A 24017-nucleotide genomic window follows, 5' to 3' on the forward strand; every position below is an offset into this window, starting at 1 on the left:
ACTCCTCAAGGAGACATATGCTCATGCTTATGCTTATGCATGAGCATAAGAGCATGAGCATGAAAGAGGGAAAAGAGGGGGGAAAAGAGGAGAAGAGAGAAGAAGAGGAAAAGGAAAGAGAGATTGGAAGAAGGAGAGAAGAAGAGGGAAAGAAAACAGGGATTGGAAAAGGGGAAGAAGAGGGAAAGGAAAGAGAGATTGGAGATGGGGAAAGAGGGAAAGAAAGAGAGAAGAAGAGGGAAAGGAAAGAGGGAAAAAGAGACATATGCTCATGCTTATGCATGAGCATATGTCTCCTTCTCTTATGCTCATGCATAAGCATAAGCATGAGCATATGTCTCCTTCTCTTATGCTTATGCTTATGCTTAGTCTCTCTTCCATAAGCATAAGCATAAGCATAAGAGAAGGAGACATATGCTCATGCTTATGCTTATGCATGAGCATAAGAGCATGAGCATGAAAGAGGGAAAAGAGGGGGGAAAAGAGGAGAAGAGAGAAGAAGAGGGAAGGAAAGAGAGATTGGAAAAGGGGGAAGAGGGAAAGAAAGAGAGAAGAAGAGGGAAAAGAGACATATGCTCATGCTTATGCATGAGCATATGTCTCCTTCTCTTATGCTTATGCTTATGCTTATGCATAAGAGACTCATGCATAAGCATAAGCATGAGCATATGTCTCCTTCTCTTATGCTTATGCTTATGCTTATGGAAGAGAGAAGTCTCTCTTCCATAAGCATAAGCATAAGCATAAGAGAAGGAGACATATGCTCATGCTTATGCTTATGCATTAGCATAAGAGCATGAGCATGAAAGAGGGAAAAGAGGGGGGAAAAGAGGAGAAGAGAGAAGAAGAGGGAAAGGAAAGAGAGATTGGAAGAGAGGAAAGAGGGGGGGGAAAGAGAGAAGAGGGAAAAGAGGGGGGAAAAGAGGAGAAGAGAGAAGAAGAGGGAAAGAAAAGAGAGATTGGAAGAGGGGAAAGAGGGGGGGAAAGAGAGAAGAAGAGGGAAAGGAAAGAGAGAAGAAGAGGGAAAGGAAAGAGGGAAAAAGAGACATATGCTCATGCTTATGCGGTGGCATATGTCTCCTTCTCTTATGCTCATGTATAAGCATAAGCATTAGCATATGTCTCCTTCTCTTATGCTTATGCATAAGACTCCCATAAGCATGAGCATATGTCTCCTCTTATGCTTATGCTTATGCTTATGCATAAGAGGAGTCTTATGCATAAGCATAAGAGAAGGAGACATATGCTCATGCTTATGCTTTTGCATGAGCATTTTTGAAAGAGACATATGCTCATGCTTATGCTTATGCTTATGCATGAGCATAAGAGCATGAGCATGAAAGAGGGGAAAGAGGGGGGGAAAGAGAGAAGAAGAGGGAAAGGAAAGAGGGAAAAAGAGGGGAAAAGAGATTGAAAGATTGAAGGAGAAGGAGAAGGAAAGGAGGGAAAAAGAGATTAAAAGAGGGAAAAAAAAGAAGAGGGGAAAAGAGATTGAAAGATGAAAAAAAGAAGAGAAGGAAAGGAGGGAAAAAGAGATTGAAAGAGGGGGAAAAAGAAGAGGGGAAAAGAGATTAAAAGAGGGGAAAAGGAAGAGGGAAAAAGAAGAGACAGAAGAGGAGAGAAGAGGGAAAGAAGAGAGAAGAGAGGGGAAGAGAGGGTTCCTACACCTATCACTGCAACTAGCGCTTAAGTCGCTAGCTGCAGGCCAATGCAAATAACAAAAATAACAGAAGGAAAAAAGAGGAAGCACTTTCTTGCCTGGAATAGTACATCCCCCTCGGTGCTTTGTGGACTAGCCCTACAAAAGAGAGGAAACATACCATTTCAAATAGCTAGTTAGAGGAAGGAGGAGTTTAAAGAAGCAATTTCTCAAAGAGATTGGATTGAGGAGACAAGGAGAAAGCGAAGGAAGAGGAATACAAAAAAGCTAGAAGAGGTGAGTCTTCTTTCTTTCACAAAATCTCATTTTTTGGCTTCAATCCTTTGAAATCAAGCATGAAAACTAGCACATAGCTTTAACAATACAAGGAGAAACATCCTTCAACAGTCATGAAATGAAATCTCACAAAAAAAGAACCTACATTGTTCAAAGAGGCTCACCTTCTTGAAAAACTTCTTTTCAAGAAAAGAAAGAGGGAGAAGGGTGGAGAGGGAGCACAAGTGTTAGGAGAGGGGTGAGGTGTGGTGAGGAGTGGAGAATAGAGTGGGAGGTCATCAGAAATAGGTGGGAGGAGAGATTGTAGCTTACAATAGAGATTGCTAAACAAAGCGCCGTGCATCGCGAGGTTTGGGTTTTAACCCACAACGTTGCTATATAGCGATGCTTTTAATTAAAAGTGTCACTATATAGCGACGAAACAAAGCAAATCGTCGCTATATAGCGATGGAACAGGTCAAAACATCACTATATAGCGACGCTTCAGGACACTTTATGTTTAAAGTTAGAAAAGAAGCTCATAGATGCTATTTTATAACTGTTAATATATTTCCTTGCAACTTATGTTGTGATTTTATAAGTGCAGATGGAAGAGACGAGTGGAAGCTCGTCCAATGATGCGTCAATGCTTGGGAGCACAAAGTGGCTTACGGAGAGGTTATATTGTCATTGCACTCATTGCAAGCGAGAAGTACGACATCAACATCGTATTATCATGTGCCACTTGTGGATGTATGGGGAGGAGCCCGAACCAGTACCCACCGTTGGTGTTGCACATGTTGATGGATTATTGGTAAGCCAAAGCTATTTAAGTTCGCAGTTAATATTGGATACCATTATGGTACGAAACCTTGAGACAAGATCTTATATTTACATGAAATCTTAAAACAGGATGAGGAGGCTGACGAGGGTCGCATATACCTTCACACTTTGAGCAAGACTATAGTCTCCTGGATGATGACGAGGGTATGGATTCTATTTTTAGGGGCACTACATCCCATGTACACGTGATGTCAAAGTCTGAGGTCAAAATGCGAGAGTTGCAATCAACACAATTGTACGAGGGTGCTAGGATGTCTAAACTACATGCTTGTCTCTCAATCTTGAATCTGCAAGTAGAGTATGGGTGGTCGGATACAAGTGTCTTGGCCTTAATGAGGTTAGCTCCTGCATTAATTTGAATCATTATTTGGATATTGTTTGTTTTGAGAATTATCATGTATGGATTAGTGTACCGAATCATCATTATTCGAAGCCTATGTATGTTTGAATTGTGCTAGGTTGCTCCAGAAGATGTTGCCTGCACCAAATACCATGCCCGCATCAAGAGATGAAGTGAAAAAGATGCTAACAATGGTGGGTATGGATTATGATACCATCTATGCTTGCCGTAATGATTGTATTCTCTTTCATCGTGAGCATGGAGATTTGGCTAGTTGTCCGAAGTGTGGGAAACAATTATATAGAGATGACTTGCAAGGTGAGCAGATACCGGTAAAGGTCTTGAGACACTTTCCCATCATTGCAAGAATACAGCACATGTTCCGATGCAAATCCATAGCAGAGTTGATGACATGGCATGCATCTCATCGGTCCACTGATGACACATTGAGGATTCCCGCAGATTGTGTAGCTCGGAAGCACATAGACAATCAGTGGCCGGACTTTGCGAGGGAGCCACACAACTTACATCTTGGGCTCGCCATGGATGGCATGAATCCTTTTGGATTACGCTCGACATCTTGGTCGACATGGCCCATAGTCGTGGTGAATTACAATATCCCACCATGGCTAACAATAAAAAAGGGACACCTCATGCTTGCACTACTTGTGCCAGGAAGTACAAGGCAAAAAATATGGACGTGTACATGGCACCTTTGATAGAGGAGTTATAGATATTATGGAGAGGAGTGTGGGTCTTTGATATTTCCAGAGCTCCTAGACATACCAATGATATTTTGGTCAAGCGTATCTTGATGTGGACCATGCATGACTACCCAGGATATGGAGAGTGCACAGGTACGTGGTTGTGTCTCTACAAGTATAATACAGGATTATGCTTTTATGACTCTCTTTTGCACGCATGTCTTATACTAACACATTCATGCATGCGTGCAGGACTTCATGCTTGTCATGTTTATGGACCGGGTTTGAAATCGCTTGCACGATACTCCAAACATATGAGGAAAAATGTTTATAAAGGTCATGCTCGATACCTTCCACTGGACCATCTCGCACGTGGAGGTCAGCTTGATCCACCACCATCATATTTGAAGGCAAGTGACTGGATTCAGGCTTGGAGGGCAAATGGAGAGGAACCTCCTCCTAGTATAAAGAGGCTATCGATCTTTCACGAGCTTCCTTATTGGGGTCAGTTACAAATCAATCATCTCTTGGATCCCATGCATATCTTCAAGAATGTGGGGGCTACTATTTGGGCACACTTGGTTGGTTCCAAAGACTTGAGAGGATTGTGAGAAGACTTACGTGCTATGAATAGGATGTCTCGTTTGTGGCCCCAAGTACATGCTTCGGGAAAAGTTGTCCTCCCGAAAGCAACGTGGATCCTCTCTACGAGGGAGGAGGCAGCAGTCAAGGTAGACATTGCTTCTTTTCAAACACTAACAGGGTACATGCATTGCTTGAAAGGAGCATTTTCAAAGGACAATAAGCTTAGTGGGCTCAAGTCCCATGATTGGCACAAGGTCTTACAGGTATTCTAAGCTAGGTATTCTAAGCTGTAGAATTAGTGTACCGATAATCGTGATGCGTTAGCATAATTATGATTATGTTATATTGTTGATATGACTTCTTTGTTGCTTTGATAGTTCATCCTCCCAATTACAATAAAAGGGTGCTTATAAGAAGATGTTAGAAATGCTATATTCAAGATCAGACTTGTGAGGTATGCTTACTATCAAATCGCATTGATTGCATTTTCTTCAATTTAAGCTGATTAATTTGTAGACTGATTATGAAAATATCTTACATTAACATGTGAAATAGGTGGATATCTCAAAAAGAGATCTCCATATCGAGCATCGAGAAGGCTAGGGTGGAATCCATCGAAGCCATATGCTTGCTTGAGAAGCACTTTCCCTCGAGCATTATGACAACTCAAGTCCACTTGCTTGTGCACATAGTTGATGAGGTGGCTATTGCAGGTACCGTTCATAGTCGATGGATGTCTTTTCTCTAGCGGTTTATGAAAACTTTGAAGGGATTTGTAAGACAAAGAGCAAGACCAGAAGCAAGCATGGCAGAGGGATGGCTTGTGCAAGAGTCATTAGTATATATCACGGAGTTTCTTGCATCCACGGATCCCGATATGCTGCAAGCTTGGCATAACAAGGATGATGATCGCACCGTTGGCGAGGTTCCCCAAGGAAAAGGGATTGAAAGAAAGATGAGCGAAGAGAAAATGGAGAAATTCAATAAGTTTTGTATCCTCAATAGCCCTGAGATGCAAAAGTGGATTGAGAGATATGAAGCAGCCAAAGCAGAAAGAATAAATGCAAGGACGAGATTCAGAGTAATGTACAGGTGATCGCAACCATATCCACGGGATCTAGCTCTTCTCCCCACTCACATGTCACTTGATTGGTTACAACTGGCTCTATGTAAAGCCGAATGCGATGGAGAGACAATAAACGAGCGCGAGCGAGAGTTATCATCTAGATGTATGACGCATGTAAGTTTCTTACCTCTTGATGTAATTAAGTAATTATTTGTAGCAATATACACTATAAAATAGATGCATCTTCATTGTTTTAATGATGCTCTTTTACAGTACAAAAAGTACAGTGCATTATGGTCATATGGACGACATTTTTATGTGGAACACATCGATTCAAAGAGAGTCACGTATGATTGTGGAGTCATGGCTAACTTCACACAAGATAGCCAAGCAAGTGCTTCGGATGCCAATCTTCTCTCCTCACAGTTGGATTATTGTGGAACCATACGCGAAATCTATGAAGTTGATTTCAGACGATTTAGTATTTTCATTCTTGATGTAAAATGGTTTAGAACTATTTACAACGGTCCCCATGCGACAGTGAGAAAACATAGTGGCGGTTTCTTTGCAATAGACTCCACCAAACATTGGACCGATGAAAGTGATACTTTTGTTCTTCCCGAGCGCTATGAGCAGGTGCATACTAATGATTTAATTAATTGAAGCTTTCGTTTTTAAAGATTCATTGATACATGTACTTAAGCATAATTTCATATATATAATTAACGACCTCTGGCACCCATCTTCAATATAGGTGGTTCTTCATCCGGATCATTCTGATTCAAGATGGTGGTACGTGATCCAAGTTGCACCACGAACTAAGCAAATTTTTTAAGATAGAGATGTAAATATGGAGATGCCACTACCAATGCCGGATCCAATTGATCCTGATGAATCTAGCAAAGAAGATGAAGATCACAATATGAGCCAAGAGGAAGATGTGCATAATGCAATCGCACGGGAGGAAGATGGAGATCACGATATTGAGGAAGAAGACAACGATCATCAAGAATCACCACACTTTATTAAAGAAGATGATCAAGTACTTTTAGGTGAACGTACGATGCTAGAGTACGATGATGATATAGGAGATCAACTCGGTATAGAGTTAGAGATAGACTTGTTTGGCACGTTAGACTTGGCTCAAGATGAAACAGTTGATGTAAATGCTCTTCATTGAATTTTTTCATCTCAAACTTGGACATGAATATATGAGCTTCAAAGGCTTAATGTACATGCTCTCATACTTTTATTCCCTCAAAAGATCAAACATGTATGAAAATTTAAAACAATTTGTCATTGGAAAAAACTAACTTTTAAGGCCTTTATGAGTAAAAAAGCTCTCTAGAAAATGTCGCTATAAAATTTAGTATTGCTATATAGCGACACTTACATTTCTGACAAACATCGCTATATAGCGACTTTAAAAATCATTGCTATATAGCGACGTTTGCTTAAAGTCGCTATATAGCGATGCTTTACGGGATGCGCTTCTCATACCGATGATTAGCGCCCCGCGCTCGCTAAACGTCGGTACTTAAACGTCATAATAGGATTGGTGTGTAGTAGTGTAATTTGCATGAGCATGTTATAATTAAATGTTTCAATACCATGTTGCTCACTCGATTTTTTCCTGGTTGTTAGATCTTCTCTCGCTCTCTCACCTCTCTCTCACTCGCCATGGCATTCGCGTCGCAACGATCAATGCAAATTTCATACGCATACCAAGATCCAAATGTGAGGGGAAAGCAAGCAATGAAGCACATAACAAATGTGGCTGATGCTACCCTCATACCAACAAGAAGACATGAGACGTGCGCAATTGCCAACAAAGTGGTCTCCAACGATGACATAGTAGCTATGTGGGACTGTGGCGATGCCTCACATGGATGGTGTCCCATCAAGAACTGTCGCCACCCAACTATGAGGGAGAATGCCTATTACATTCATTGCATGATCAAATCTGATAAGCCTCATAGCGAAGCCGTGCCACTTTACTTTGCAAAGATGTTATATGCAAAGTTCGTGCTGGATGTGCCTGTAGACTTTGCCTCCCAACCCAGGACATGTAGCAAAAAGCCTACACAAACAAGGACAGCTGGTGCCACCACTGTCCCCGTTGTTGCAACACCACCTGCTAACGTGGGAAGCTCGACTTCAAGTAAGTGAAGTACATGCCATTTTGTTACATGCATGCTTATAGTTGTTATATCATACATAGTGTACTCATTATCCATATTGTGTGTTTGTGTAGTTTCTGTGATGAGCTCTGAATTGTTTATGAACATGCATGAAGTCGCAGGAGATGAAGATGTACAGGGGGGTGATGGGTGCAGAGGGTCCACAGGCTGCGCCGCAAAGTGCCTCGCAGGAAGATCTCACCTTTCGAGCATCATAGTACGTGATGCTATGTCTGAGTATTGGCGAGTGATGAGCGAGAACAAGCACCTACCTGCTAAAGTCAATTGCCTTAATGCCATGCTCCAACAAGCTGGACAAAGGCAAAACCTCAAACACATTGAAGGCAGAGGTCGTGTTCGTAACTTGGATCCAAATTTTATGGGCCTCGCTACTAGAAAACCATCCACCCTTCCGTCGCGTATCACGTTTGTGAACGATGGGACTTTATGTCCAATATGCCAAGACCATTTTGATATGACGATCGAATGATTATGCGCTCTCATGTCACCATCGGTTTCACCTGATAGGCTTGGCAAATACGTTGAAGGTCAGGAGTGCCTGCCCAACTTGTAATGCTCCTCAAGTCAAGCAATTGTATGATGTTCTTGGCATCGGAGCAACATGTTCAGCGGATCCTTGATTGCAAAGATTATAGGTCCCATATATTGTGATGACATATACCAATTTTGTTAATGGATTTTGGAGTTAATATGAAGGATACTCGTTAGCATGCTAAATTTTTATCTGATCATGATTATTGCTTTTGCATTTCTTTTTTTAAAATACAACTTTCAGAGGTGTATTTTAATTGTTTTGATATACCTAAACTACATTCGTGTTGATCGTGGTGCTCTTGTGCGGGTTATTTATCGTTCTGTAAACAATTGCACACGATGCAATTGTTCATGTGGACCTCAAAATTGACACAAACCCATGGATATGTCAAAAGGATGTTTTTTTGAAGCTTTAAATTTTTGGAAAATGGGCAAAGCAGTGTATTTTCTTGGCCACCTCAAATGTAACTATAAATTTTGCAAACTGAGCACATGTATAATTTGCTCCTATCGATTGTGGCTTAAAATGTATACTTTGCTTAAAGTCTACAACTACTATCGTGTACACTTTGCACTCTCATAATATGACAACAAGCCGTTATCATGTTTGTTGAAATGAAAATTGTCATATTTAGCGACATGTAAATTGTCGTATTCGATGAAATATAAATTGTCATATATTAGCCATCATTGAAATTATTAATCTTTCACAAACACTTTGATGGGGTTTATGCTCCCTGTGCAAAGTGTCCTTGGAAAGATTTATAATTTCATCAAGGGCTAGCATGCATCACTCTGACCATCAGAAAACACAATTGCATATCAAATAAATTGCATTTTAAAAGGTTTGCATCATGAAAGAATTGCATTTTAAGTGGATTGCATTATAATTTCATTTTAAATAAATTGCATTTCAAAAGGATTGCATGTTAAAAGAATTGTAATTGCAACATTTATTAGACACAACCATATATCACACCAACGTCTCTTCTTCTGAGTCACTAGAATTCGGTTCAAGGTGTGTCAGTACGGGGGCATCATGCAAGGGACATGGAAGATCTGTGTGTACCCACTTTTGCATATCACTGCATACCTCTTTCACATCATCCAACACTCTACCATTCGCATAGAGGTAAATCAACTTCTCTAATCTTTCCGATGTCAAGCGGTTCCTTGTGATGGAATGTACAAACTTATAGTTACTCCAATTTTGTTCGCTAGAGGAGTTGCTACAAGGTTGTGACAACACCTTCATCGGCAAGGCTTGCAAATGAGGCATGGATGCTTCACACTCTTCCCACCATCTCCATGCTGGCATATCTTTTGCTAAGTCTTTAATTCTTGGATAGGCAAACAGTCCTTCTCTATTTTAAAAAGTCAAAAGTTCCCTAACAGTAGAGGCATACTCTGTCCTATCCTCAAAGAAACATCCAAGAAGATAAGGCCATGACTGCATAATTTGTACATCCGTCTCTGTGCACAATAATCCCACCATTGTGGATCTAATATATGGGCAGCATAGTGCGAAGAGTTGTGACCTTAATTCCATCATTTTTAACCATCTTTTGCAACGCGGTTCGATTAGTCATGTTGTATCCACCTTCGCCTAGCCTTGCATCTTCCTTCAAAAGATCCCTCTCAACAATCCACCAAGCTGTATAAGTACTTCCCATGCTTGGCCCTTTCACATCCAACCTACGGATTGCAAAGCAAATTGGCTTCATAGCTTCCACTGCATCAGATACCCTCTTCCAAAATGCCGGATTATTAACCAACGTCTTTAGGTCTCCAAATTTGTTACTAGAGGTGCCTCGGCTATCCACTCTATGGCTTCTGTGTTGAATAGCATCTCAGTTACAAGGGCCTGCTACTTTAACAACTGCTCTATCATTATATAGTTTGTGCCAAAATACATTTCGCTTGGCTTTAAAGTTCTAGTGAGTGATTCGTAGGCTGATGATTCCTAAATATAACCAGTAATTGCTCATGGTTAAGAAAGTACAACACGACCTTCCGAGCCTCATCCACAGCAACTTTGAAGAAGTTTGTCTCAGGTGTTCCTCCAAGACTAGGTCCAGATAGTGGCACGAGCATGGCAATGCCCAAATACGTCGATATCTGTAATTTATAATTTTCCCAACCTTTTGGCAATTCTTAGCATTATCAGTAATCAGTTGAATAATATTTTCAGGACCGATGTCTTCAATACATATACTTAACTGCTCCGCAATGAATTCTCCCATCTTAGCCTCACTGCTTGTAACAATCGATTGTCAAAAAGCCTCCTTTTGAATGTCACAACCATGACATTAATCAAGGGATGCTCGCTGACATTCTTCCATCCATCTGATACGACGGTGCAAGTAGTTTTCTCAATGCCATCATAAACCACTTGCTGCATCTCCTCTTTCATCCTACTGTAGTATGCATCCAACATGCTATTACAGACAGCATCATAACTAGGCATTGTGAAACCTAGGCTAGATTTAGCGATAGAGGCCATGGCTTTTTTCCAATGTGGGGTTCAAACCATGCTCAACAGATGACAAATAGCTTCAAACACATCTTGTTGCACCTTCTCGATATGTTGTACTTTGAAGGAAGCTTTCCAGGATTGTTGCTGCACACGTACAAAGCCATTCAAATGAGGCACATTACTACATTGTCCTCTTTCCATATGCACATTCGAGCAACTTGCCGACTGTGCAAGGGATCCCGCACCACTATCGTCTGCGGTTGCACTTTGCAAACAACTTTCCATAGTCACTGATTGCTTGCCCAGGGTTTCTTGCCCGGGGTTTCAAGACCCATGCTTCTTTCTTCAATTACAAGTTGAGACAAGTGGCATGCGACTATTTCATCCACAATCGTGTCTGTACTTCGGCTATCTGACCACCCAAAACGACTATTTCCACTCCCGAACCCTTGCACTTTCCAATCTATCTTTGAGGGTCGCCTAGGAAATGTTTGTGCATATGAGTTTCCGAACCCGTGTACTCTTCATGGTGGCAGATGTTACATCTCTAGTTTGTGGCAGTTATGAGTGTAACATAGTCACCGGCTTTTGTAGGGTTTCGACCTCATTTCTCTGAAGCCATGTTCACATCTGTATGCACATACTAATAGATCAATAATGTGCAAAAGTTTCGGGAGCAAAATTATCAATTTCCAAGTATCAAAAACATTTCTCTAGTCTTGAACTTTTTTATTTCCCAAATATGGGTTGCATGGCACAATCATTTCACTCACTCTTATTCCACCAATGATAAGTAACTACACTAGACCTCAAGACAGAGCAACCATCTAATTGTCTTGCCCCCTCCCAACATAATTGGATGGTTATAGACGTGGTAATCTACCTAGGGACCTAGGCGTGGGATGGCAAATTGCATTTTCCCACATCTCGCTCTTTCTCGAGTAAGCATCTATCTGCACTATGATCTTTCACGACATCATGCTCTATACACGAAAGTTGGTATTTCACACACGCTAGTGCAGTAGCTAGCAATGCTTCGATGCACATGGCCGCTCCTTTCGATGCACACCTTCTACTTTCCAATCCCAAGCATTTGACACGATTATTCAAAAGATTTAAATGCATTCGTTCATGCTACAAGCAATCTAAAATATTTGGACTCAAATAAATACATAAGGAGCTAGAACTTGATTGATTTAGAATATCCATGGTCCAAATCAATGTCAAATTCCATTAGAATAGTTCCACATAGTAAATGTTCACTCATTTACATCTTCAGCTTGTACACGGGTGACTCTACTCTCTGCATGGTTAATGCCTTAAAGGATGCCAACAATGGATTTGACATGGTCCCTCACATCTCTTAGTTCTTCTTCATTGCCAATCAAATGTTTTCTTATTCTCATGGCCAATCCTGTGAAGACTTGGCTGAAAACGTTGCACTTTCACTTTTGACGCCCTAACATTGTAACAAAATCCTGCGGTTTTACAACACTTTGGCCTCTTCCATCAGTCTCGTTTTGCGGTTGATGTTGGCCTACCCTATCTTCTCTATCCGCCATGATTGTTGTATATGTAAAAGACAAAAACTATCTCAGTTCATTAATATGTTTTTAGCAACTTAAGACAATGTCACTAACATGTCATCAAAAACAAATGTAAGTTTGCTAGACCTCAAGAGAGAGCAACCATCCAATCGTCTTGCCCCCTCCCAACATAATTGGATGGTTATAGACGTGGTAATCTGCTTGTAGAAATAGGCGTGGGATGGTAAGTTGCCCTTTTCCATGTCCCGCTCTTTCTCGAGTAAGCATCTATCTGCACTATGAGATCATTTGCAACATCATGCTCTATATGCGAATGTTGGTATCTCACACACACTAGTACAGTAGCTAGCAATACCTACATGTGCACTTATCAAGACCCTTTGTTTGAATCTACGAATTGAAGGATGCTACCTAGGTTAGACATATCTAACGTAAGTTTAGACATATATATCATACCTATATAAGGTCAACTAATTGTTCTCATAAGATAGTATTAATCTCTACACATAAATGCATAGTATAGAATGCCACAAATTTCATCTTACAAGCAAACTAGTATAGTCTGTAACATTCTCTAGTGTGTAATTTCTGGGTTGATACAAGCTGGCAATTGTGAGCTACATAACCGGCTAGACTTTCAATGGGTTGTTATCAGCTGGCGAATGTGAGCCACAACCGACGAAAGCCAAGTATTTTCATCTTCTTAATAAGTACATATAAACTATAATATATCATTTACAATTTCACATCCATGTGCGAGTAGTTACCGATCGACATATGCGGACTACCAAGGCAAATGGTTCAAAGATATTTTGTATGCATATGCAAGTAGTTACAAGTCGGCATACGTGGACTCTCCACTGGCACATAGATACTTACATTCAATATCATATATATTTTTTACTAGTTTTTTGTAACCTATATAGCTAATAACTATTAAACAAGTAATTTCTTTATAGGATTGTAAATACCAAAAACCATAAGATTTCACTAAATTTTAAAAGCTAGTGTCTACGAAAAACAACTTTCTTTCTTATATTTTGTGAAAAAAACTTCAAATATATTTATTAAAAAAACATTCTTTAAAAATAATTCTTTCAAATCACAAATGATAAACCATAAACTGAGAGCTTTGTATTTATCCATTTTGCATCCTAGTGTGGGTAGATATCAGCTAGCCTAAGCGAGCCCACCACTGACACTGGACACTTTCTGGAAGGATATAATAACTCACAAATTAGTTTGGAAGCTTTCTTTATCCCTTTTTTCTTGTCCTTCTTTGTTTTTTTTGAGACTCCAAGTAGAGCTAGATTCTCTGGAATGCAAACAGTACCAGGTGGGCGCAAAGTATAGATAAGAAATTGCATAGTGTGGTATGTTCATAGTACCATACGTGGACTCTCCACTGGCACATAGATACTTACATTCAATATCATATATACTTTTTACTAGTTTTTTGTAACCTATATAGCTAATAACTATTAAACAAGTAATTTCTTTATAGGTTTGTAAATACCAAAAACCATAAGATTTCACTAAATTTTAAAAGCTAATGTCTACGAAAAACAACTTTCTTTCTTATATTTTGTGAAAAAAACTTCAAATATATTTATTAAAAAAACATTCTTTAAAAAATAATCCTTTCAAATCACAAATAATAAACCATAAACTGTTGCATTTATCCATTTTGCATCCTAGTGTGGGTAGATATCAGCTGGCCTAAGCGAGCCCACCACTGACACTGGACACTTTCTGGAAGGATATAAAAACTCACAAATTAGTTTGGAAGCTTTCTTTATCCCTTTTTTCTTGTCCTTCTTTGTTTTTTTTCACTCGGTATGCACAAAAATCCCGCGCGATACATGAAATAGACCATGCGATATATACATCACTGCATGGTATAGATAAATACCGGGCGGTATACTTGCCTTTGTACCACACGATAAGTGGTTTTACCGTGTGATAACTACTGGTCTCGATTAAAAACCATGGCGGGGCCGGTTTAAATCGCTCCAGGGGGGTCAAAAAATGTTTAAAACGTTTTAATTTGCCGACTTAAAACACCGGTTTTAATCCCCTCTCAAATCCCTAGAGAAAGGCGAAGTGAGAAGAAGGGGATAGTGGCGTGCTGGAAACTGTAGCTCTGAGCTGGAGTGATGGAGCAAGAGCTCGCTGGGGAGGTAGGACGACTGGACAATGCAACGGTCAGGGGGGAGGGGCGGGGAGGAGCTACGAGCTAATTGGCGACAGAAAGATGGCAAGAAAAATCTTTGGAGCTTTGGAGCTTGGCTATGGCAGTGGAAGAGGAGGCTTGCGAGCAGAATGTGCAGAAAACTAGACTATCGTTGCACATTGTTGAAGGTTTTGGAAGCTTCTCGATGAGGGGTGACGAGGGGTTGACAAAAACAAACGCTCATGTAATGGGTTGAATGCAACATACCTACTAAAAGTAAACCAAGATATTCTCACGAGTGAATGAAGATGAAGGGACGAAGAACACATGGGCATAAGAAGGTAGGCCAATGAAAATGCATCTATTTTTTTGAAAAGAAAAAATGAGGATTTTCCACTTTCAACACCAAACGTCTAATGAAATAAATTTTTGCAAGGTAGTGACGAACAACAAAGTACAAAGGCATCACTAAAGTCAGAAATCAAAGGCAATTTCACAAAATGTGGCCATCATTACATGCTAAAACGTCAAAACAAAGCCTCAATGATTCTCCAAATACTCCAAAGCAAGACTAGTATGGAAGAACTCATTCGATGTGGGGAGTTAAGGGGTTTCTATAATTTGACACGTTCAAAGAAATTAATAAGTTTGCCATGTGTTTTTTTTCGCTCTAGAATAGGCTTATAAATGTCTCGAATCTCTCATTACTATAGAGGTTAGTGTGTATGGTTCATGAGTGTTTCCAAAGGCCTTCCAAAAGAAAGGTAATTGAATTAACCTAATAGGTACACCTATTTAACCGTAAGACCAACTGAATATATAATTACGCTACGAACAGCCACGAGTGCATAGGCAAGGGTGATCTTCGAGAAACTGTATGTGGCTGGTTGCATGCTGCCCACGTACCACGTAAATTTAGCTTGGCGAGATGGTACATATTCATAAGTTTCTTCATCATCCAGAGTCGCCATCTTATTGTCTTTGAGTCGCTCGCTTTGTACAACAGCCTTGTTACATATCTGTGGATCTTCTTGTTTAGTGCAAAGTCAGGTTCTCGATCATGTCGCAGGAGCGCAGCACCACTGAGGCTGCTCGCCAGAAGCTGGAGGAGACTAAGCAATATGGTCAGCAGAAAGCTGAGGAGACGAAGGAGACTGCCAAGGTATAGACAATACGTGTATACGGCTGTTCTGGTAGGAACGTTCTTCTCTTCTGTTTTGCTCGTTCAAAGAATTAGTATCGCAAAGCACATATAAACTTTTCTTCTGCCGATGACCAATGGATCACATGTTAGAAGCTTTGTGAGAATAGCAATGACAGAGATTAAACTTATGAACTGGTATCGTGCCGCCACACAGAGTGCTCAGGAAAGGGCCGCTGAAGCAGCTCGGGCTGCTGAGGAGAAGGGTAGAGAGACAACAGACGCTGCACGGGAGAAGGCTACAGAGTCCGCACAAGCTGCTCAAGAGAAAGCTAGAGAAACAAAAGAGCAGACAAGTGGCATATTGCAGCAGGTAGACGGAAGATTGTTGTTCGCCGAGATGTTATATGTTCGTTACAAGCTGTCTGCTTTTAAGCAGGCAAAAACTGTCCCTCGTCTTCTGTTTGTTTCATTGACTTCAATATTGGTTGCAGGCTGGAGAAAAAGTGAAGAGTGCTTTGGATGCTGTGAAGGGCACAGTTACTGGGGGTGGTGGCGATAACAATCAGTAGATTGCGATGATCCTGAGAAATGGACCTTTCTGTTTGCTGTAGATTTTCTGTATAGGATGCTCACGGGAAGTTTTGTTCCTTAATATGGGATGTATTCCGACAGACACATGAAATGATCTGCATTTTGGCATACGTGACTTCTTTAAGTAGCTACGTAGGAAAAAATGCTATAGATAATTTTACCATGATGGGTGGTGTGCAAAGCAACCTAGCTGTTTTGGAATGAGCGTGGCTCTCAATATGGACTCATTTGATTTGCGTTTTAAGCATCCCAAAAGAGCCCGACGAAGTTGCAGTATGGGATGCTTCGATTAAACGGTTTCTTTTCCATCAAAGCGATCCGATGTCAAAGAGCACAGCAAGAGCGCCGACTGAGAATCAAAACTAGGCGGCGTTCTTGCCTAGATTGCAAATCAAAGCGATCCCGTCTGATAAAAGAAAACATAACGGAGGAGGCACGTGTTTGCCACGTCTGAAAATGGACTGAGAAATTAGAATGGCTTTAAGCAGGCATTCAGAAACAAGGTGGTGAAGATATTGTCGGAACTGTAACACAAGGTTGCAGAATGAGAATGCGCTACAAGGTGTGCACTAAGCTGCGGCTGGATCTCTGATCATACGATAGTTATTCACTCGAGTTTGAATGTGGTTGCTTTCTTGGTTTATATTTCATTCGAGTTTGATTGTGGTTGCTTTCTTGGTTACTCCCATGTTATCCATGCCAAGGATATATAGAATATGCATCCATCAGCACAAATGGTGGTTAGTACCGTGGATAATAGGGTCGCATCTCACGTATCCTAGGGCTTAGATGTATAACACGGCCCACATCACATATTTTTGGTAGCCATTTATCTCGACATGTAGCATGGTCATATATTACTTGTATCCGTCACGTGTTGTGGATAACAGTATGGTGATCTCTCCTCTTATATTATGAATCACACCTTATGGAGTTATTGGTTTTTGTTTGTGGACGAGCTGTGATCCACATGGTTGCATCTCATGCCAAGGCAATGGAGCTCTCCTCATGTGAAATTACTTGAAATGCCTGATCGGTTTGCCTTTAGAGGTTCCATTGGTGAATACTATTTGCAACTGTGTTCTCAGTTTCGGAAGCTATAGAGTTGTGTGTCTCTTTCGGAAGCTATAGGGTTTTGTGTTTCTTATTTTCTCTGTGTGTGTGTGTGTCGTATTGTTGTTGGAAGCTATAGGGTTTTATACGTCTTATCTTTTTGCATCACAAACGTTTTTGGGAGCTATAGGATTGTGTGTGTGTTATTGTTGTTGAGAGCAATTGTGTTCTCGGTTTCGGGAGCTATAGAGTTGTGTGTCTCTTTCGAAAGCTATAGGGTTTTGTGTTTCTTATTTTGTGTGTGTGTGTGTGTCGTATTGTTGTTGGAAGCTATAGGGTTTAATACGTCTTATCTTTTTGCATCACAAACGTTTTTGGGAGCTATATGGTTGTGTGTGTGAGATTGTTGTTGGAAGCAATAGGGTTTTGTATGTCTTTTTTTTTGCATCATGAACGTAGTTGATTGATAACCTTTCCCCTTCATTGTGTTTATGACCTTTTAAAAATGGCAGGGAGGGGGCTTTCTTCCACACAATCAAAAGAGTTGAAATTTGTGTGCGACGATTGTCATGTTCTCATGTTGGAACTGTTTTTTTATTTTATTGTATTGAATGTATGCTTGAACTTATGTATCACTTTTTGTATTCTTGCATAAAATTTAAGAGATTTAAACCTTTACACGTTGCACACAAATTAAACAACAATTTGTGCAATGGGGTTGGTTGACCATATCATTCCATGTATAGCTATAGTTGAAGCCATCACACAAGGCACATAGCGATAAACTAAGGACAGGTCCTTAAAACACATTGCTTAGATCGACTCAAGCACATTTGAAGCCATCACACAAGGCACATAGCGATAAACTAAGGACGGGTCCTTAAAACACGTTGCTTGAATCAACTCTAGCACATTTGTGAATACTTGTCTATATGTGACGCATCTATGCATGGGGGGTTTTACGATGAGTGCTTGTCACTTGAAACATAATACTAAAAACCCTTTCAAAGATGTAATGTAGACTGGGGGGAGACTAGGTGTTGTACTACGTCACACACATTGGTGGTGGAAGTAGACAAGGGAATAGAACTAAGAAACATAAGAGAAGCCCCAAAGTATGTCCTCACCAAGAGAGCATGACGGGGGATTATTCCTCATGCAGGTATTCAACCCCTCAAAATCAATGGGAGGCTCAATCAAGGGAGGAGATTCAACACTAACAAGGATATGCACCGACCATTGACATGGCCATGAATCCAACGGCTATTGAGAGATGCATCAAATAGTGATCCACGCGACATATTCTTTGTTGGAAAATGAAAGGATCAAAATGGTAGAGATTTCAGACTAATGCTCCGCCATTCTCAACTCTTCTTATTATCTTTTTACATTCCTTATTTTAGGGATTGAGGTGTTCATCAAGGGGCTAGCGCCCATGCGTCATGCAAAGGGATGCTTTATTTCCTTGCCATTTGATGCCATGTGGCACAATCGACTTCCACAACTCCTGCCTTCTTGCATCTTGCATTCATGTACGTCATTGCCACCCTATCGTCTTTGTTTATAGTTTGTCATGTGTCTGCTTCAGAATAAACTCGAAGGCTGGTGCCGCCAAAGAGGACACCGAGCAGCAATGTGCTGCTTGACGCAGGATTCAATGAGAGGTTGGGGAAGTTTGAGCTCGCGAGGTGGCATGCGCATATGGCCATGATAGCACTATGGCGAGGATGCTAGGGTACTTGCCACTACAGTGGATTGACAAAGACGGCATGCTGAGACGCAACGTCATTGCCAACAAATAGCATTTCGACATGAACATGCCATAGTGTTTCCCTTAATGTGGCTCATCCAAATCTCTTTCCTCTTTCTAATTCCTCTCACCCTCCAAGCCATCGCACTTGCCAATGTTCTCAATCCTCCCGTTGAAGCATCTGCAGTCACATGATTTGTAGAAAGGTCTTCCTGCCCAAGAAGAGAGAGGCGAGGGAGCTGGGCATACACAGAGATCTCTTGTTGATCAGAATGTGATTGTTCATTTAGACAGCCAATTGATCATCCGTAAACATCTCAATACAGTTCTTTCAGTACACTATGCATCAAGTCGATAGGGAAGAGCAACGAGTGCACTCTTTGTATCACTAACATCTCATCGACATGATGGTAGCCTATGGAACATTACCTGGAAAAAGATGCTCTTCTTTGGCACAAAAAGCTTATGCAATATGCATCTAGGGACTGGAGGAAATTATCAACCATGCCTATTACTGCAGTTCTCCAGGAGAGGATGCTCACAAGTTGTTTATGCTGCCCAGTGAGGAAAAATCAAAGTGCGTCAACTCCACTGAATTTCAGGAGAATGGCTTGATCACTTTTGGGAAAAGCTTCATTCAAGCAATTGAAGATTAACCAAGTAGGAGGGAGGTTTTGAGGCACGTGGCTAGATAAACCCACTACTTAAAGGTGTGGAATGATGGTCGCACCCTTGTGGATTACAACATACAGAAAGAAACTAAGTACTTTGGCTGCATGGTGGTGCAAAGAAGAGGAAAAAGAAGACTTACACGAAGCCAAAGAACATTAAGCACAAAATGAAAAAAATTAAACTCGACATGTTGCAGTTTCACAGGGTAGATGATTTTGGATTAGTTCATGGAGTTTGTAAGGAATGCCCCAATAGCCAATGCGAGGCCGACACTTTCATGGCAAACCAGTTTGATCGTCATTATTGTGGAAAGTGCAACCTAGAATACATGTATCAGAAAGATGGTGGTGATTAGAGTAGCATTTGTAGTAGTTATACCAATTGTATATGATGGTCAAGAGGAACAAGGACCTCTCGGGTTATTATCATTTAATGTCTATTTGCCAAGTTTGAGATTGAGTACAATACCACACATTTGGGCTTAGAAGATGTAGTATATTAATCTAACCTCTACCATTGCAATGGAAAATCTATGGATGTGAGGAAAAACTGCCTCACTACTGAAGACCCAAAACTAGGTCAAGCTGCACCATTGTAGATGGAGAATTGAGACCCCTTAAGGGTCCATGAATGTGAAGCTTGGCGGAGAAGGTTTGAGGAAGATGAGAACTATGATTCTTTGTGCAATCACAGTTATGCCTCAAAACATCCCAGCAACGATAGTTTGTATGCAAGGAAATAGATATCTACCATTTGAACAAGGCAAATCTGCAATTTGAACAAGGAGAATGCTCAATACTTCCAATTTCTAGCACTAAAACTTGCAATTTGTCAGGAGAGAGTCCGACTGAAAAACCCTTGAAGGGTGCTCAAAGTAAGTTCATGTATCTGCGTTAGAAAAACTCCCGGAGTACAGTTTCTCAAGGAAAAAATGTACATGGTAAAAGGGTCTAATTAAGCTCCCACATCATTCAAGCATGCCAAGTACAATGAGTTTCATCCTTTGGATAGTTCCAGGGGTTCAAAGATATGTGTAGCTCCCTGTACTTATTGATCTAGCATGCGTCTTTATGGAATTAATTCAGCTTGCGCTATTGATACTAAATAGAAGAAACATCCAAGGGAACTCTGGAAACATTCAAAAATTATGTTTGTAGGCTCATTTCTTATCCTCCCTTCTCCCTTCCCTTCTGTGCTACTTGACAAAGTTGACCACAACACTTACTTGGCCACAAAACAATGTGGAATACAAGCATTGCCATAGCAAAGGGTTGGATTACACACAACACTAGTTTGCGGCATCATGAATTTAGGACCCAAACCTGTCCTAGATGGGTCAAGCTACTCATTATATAAATTAGAGAAGTGAGGCATGATAGAATAAAGGAGGTTGAGTTTTGCAACAACGCTAAGAATACACGGGCCAAAGGCAAGTGGCATTGTCATATACAAATCTAAAGGAACCTCCTTCAAGTGCAAGTCAATATCAACATAAATGGATCGTTGTAATCGCCAACCTTTTGGTCATTATCACATGGAGAATGCTTGCATGTTATCCTAATAGATCTTTTTTGCACACCCTTACATTTTCTTATGTAATAGCCCTTGTCTACACACCCTTAACGTTTCTTGCAAGCCTTGAGTTGGCCTTTCTTAAAAGAGAAGATGGGGTAGTGGCACGTGATGCTCACCATTTCTCTTTTAAAAAGGATTTCTTAAATCCTTTGACCATACTATCATGCAAACCAAGAGATCCCAAATTTAAAATATGGCAAAAATGCTAGTTACAAATCTTTGGCGATCTGAGCCGATCCTTATGTCGTACGTCAAGGTTGCAAGGTCACCCAAAAACTAACTCGAATATTCTTCATACATGCATATATACATATATGTTTCCATCATATTGAAGAGGAACATTTCTTCTAACAAATGGGAAAGAATGAGGGTCTCCCCATTTTCAAAAGGAGCTCCAAATGCTCTTGATTGAGACAAGGAACCCATGCCCCTTCTTCTGCTCATCATAAGTTGCACGAGGCACATCTATGATTACCAATCACACCCCCTACCATAAAACTCAGTGCCCTCTTCCTTTAGGTTTGTGAGGTCATTTTTAAAGTCATCAAGTGATTGACCACCTTTTGAGGTAACGGTTGTATACATAAACTTTTTTTGCATTTGCCAAGTATTTGGTTTGTTTACTCATAAAAGTCCCATGTTAAACATGCTACCACAATCTAAAACAAGGCAACAGAGGGTCAAATCGCCTTTTGAAACCAAGGTGGACTTGATTTTAGTAAAGAGGCCAATGTCCTTGATGCATCTATTACAACAACATGAGGACGTTCCCATCACATTTTCAAGACACCAACCCAAAATTCCCAAAAAGGATATGAATGCATTAGTGAAGAGAGGGCAAAGAGGTTGGGAGAGATGGCAAAGAGGCTAGGAACAATTTTTGAAGTTGGCAATCTCATCATCATTTCAGCTATTTAATAATGTGCAAATACATTAGAGTGCTAAATAGGCACAAGGGGATAATGGGATCAAAACCATAACCCTAACCTAAGGGGTTGTACATGTAAATAGCACCATCATGGTTCATTTCAATGTAGTGTATAATTAGTCCTATGGTGCACTCCTTTCCTCTCTTTTCTCTCTCTTCCCTCCATTTCATATGGTACCAAAGCTATATTTGAGGCCTCTCCTATGAGGTGCCGATTCATCTCAAATAGCCTCTCTTCTTTTGTGTTGAGGTTCGAGAGTTTGAGTGGAGTAGTTCATTCTTGATTATTTATGAGGATTCTTATTCTTTCAAGCACCTTTGATTGAGAGCTTCCCATCTTCATGTCATTGTATGAGCAAAGTCCATAGAGAGACTCCTACTTATTGAAGTGTGTTTGTGAAAGAGAGATCCATAGGAGAGCATCATGCGTTGTCAAAAAGGGAGAGAATAAAATAAAGTAGAGAAGTGATAGTGAGCTTGTGATGAGAGTGAAAGAGAGAGAAAAGGAGCAGAAGCAACATATTTAAAAGTGAGGGAGAGATGTAACATCAACAACAAGCAAGACCTTTAAAAGTGAGGAACCAGACATTCTTGATATATTGTGTGTCTTCTTCTTTTTTCTTATCTTCCTGAAACTTTTACCGGTTCATGTGTAAAGATGCAGTTTCAATGAGCCGAGTCAACTAGGATTTCATTTCTAATGAGATTTTCATCATCTCCTAACTTCATTTTAAGCCTACTTAGATGAAAATTTGGATGTACTATTCATCCTTATGGTATTGCAATGTCATAAATACAGACCTCCTAAAATGGCTATTAAATTTGCAATGTCATAAATACAGACCTCCTAAAATAGTCTTCATAGTTTGCAATGTCATAAATACAGACCTAAAATGGCTATTAAATTTTCTATCTCAATTTCACTTTTAATACCAGCTAGTAGCCCCTATATTTTATAAATATGCTCCATAGTTGCTTTAATATCTTCATTGGCTAGAACAAATTTAGCTCTTCCTTGGACACCCTTAACATTTCTTGCAAGCTTTGAGGGGCCTTTCTTGAAAGAGAAGATGGCTAAAGGCTACCGGATGCTCACCATTTCTCTTTCAACAAAGGTTGTCTTAAATCTTTTTTATCATATTATCATGCAAACCAAGAGACCCCAACTACTAAAAAATGCCAAAAATGCTACTTGGAAGCCTTTGGCAGTTTGACGCAATCCATATGGTTGTACCAAGGTTGCAAGGTCAACTTGCAACCAATTGGAATCTACAAACCTACACAAGGAATTCCTCATACATGCATGCATACAAACCTACACAAGGAACACCTCATACATACATATATACATGCATATATGTTGCTATCATAGTGAAGAGTATCATTGCTTCTAACAAATGGGAGAGAATGAGGGTCTCCCCATTTTGAAAAAGGATCTCTCAATGCACTTGATTGAGACAAGAAACCCACACCCCTTCTTCTGCCTATCATAAGTCACACGATGCACATCTACCATTACCAATCAGAACCCCTAGCATTAACTCGGTGCCCTCTTCCTTTAGCTTTATGAGGTCATTTTTGAAGTCACCTGGTGACGGACCACCTTTTGAGGTTGCATGCATAATGTTGTTTTGGTTGTGCCAAGCACTTGGTTTTCTTACTTATAAAAGTCCATATTAAACATGCTATCACAATCTAAAACAAGGCAATGGGGGTTTAAATCACCTTTCAAAACCAGGATGGCCTTGTTTTTAGTACAGAGGCTAATGTTCTTGATGCATCTATTCCCACCAAGTTTTCTATGATGGAACAAGACACTAACCCAAAATCCCAGAAAGGAGATGAGTGCATTAGTAGAGAGAGGGAAAAGAGGTGGCAAAGAGGTTGGGAAGAATTGTTGAAGCTAGCAATCTCATCATC

The 24017-nt window shown here is 40.4% G+C and overlaps 1 protein-coding gene across 1 annotated transcript; it reads left to right on the forward strand.

Annotated features, from left to right (window-relative positions):
* The first annotated feature begins 15369 nt into the window (after positions 1–15369).
* Positions 15370–16394, forward strand: LOC147903316 (uncharacterized). Its single transcript, XM_087399140.1, has 3 exons — positions 15370–15546; positions 15743–15898; positions 16020–16394. Exons 1-3 carry the CDS (start codon positions 15445–15447, stop codon positions 16095–16097), a joined length of 336 nt encoding a protein of 111 aa, XP_087255266.1. The 5' UTR covers positions 15370–15444; the 3' UTR covers positions 16098–16394.
* Positions 16395–24017: the final 7623 nt, after the last annotated feature.

The sequence above is a fragment of the Dipteris shenzhenensis genome, chromosome 3 (assembly GCF_047967505.1).
Source record: "Dipteris shenzhenensis isolate YYH24624 ecotype China chromosome 3, Dip_SZ_1.0, whole genome shotgun sequence".
NCBI classification, from domain to species: Eukaryota; Viridiplantae; Streptophyta; class Polypodiopsida; order Gleicheniales; family Dipteridaceae; genus Dipteris; species Dipteris shenzhenensis.

Coding starts and splice junctions, on each gene's coding strand:
- LOC147903316 (XM_087399140.1), top strand. CDS start 15,445: ATGTCGCAGGAGCGCAGCACCACTGAGGCTGCTCGCCAGAAGCTGGAG. Junction 15,547..15,742: donor AGACGAAGGAGACTGCCAAG/GTATAGACAATA, acceptor GCCGCCACACAG/AGTGCTCAGGAAAGGGCCGC. Junction 15,899..16,019: donor CAAGTGGCATATTGCAGCAG/GTAGACGGAAGA, acceptor TATTGGTTGCAG/GCTGGAGAAAAAGTGAAGAG.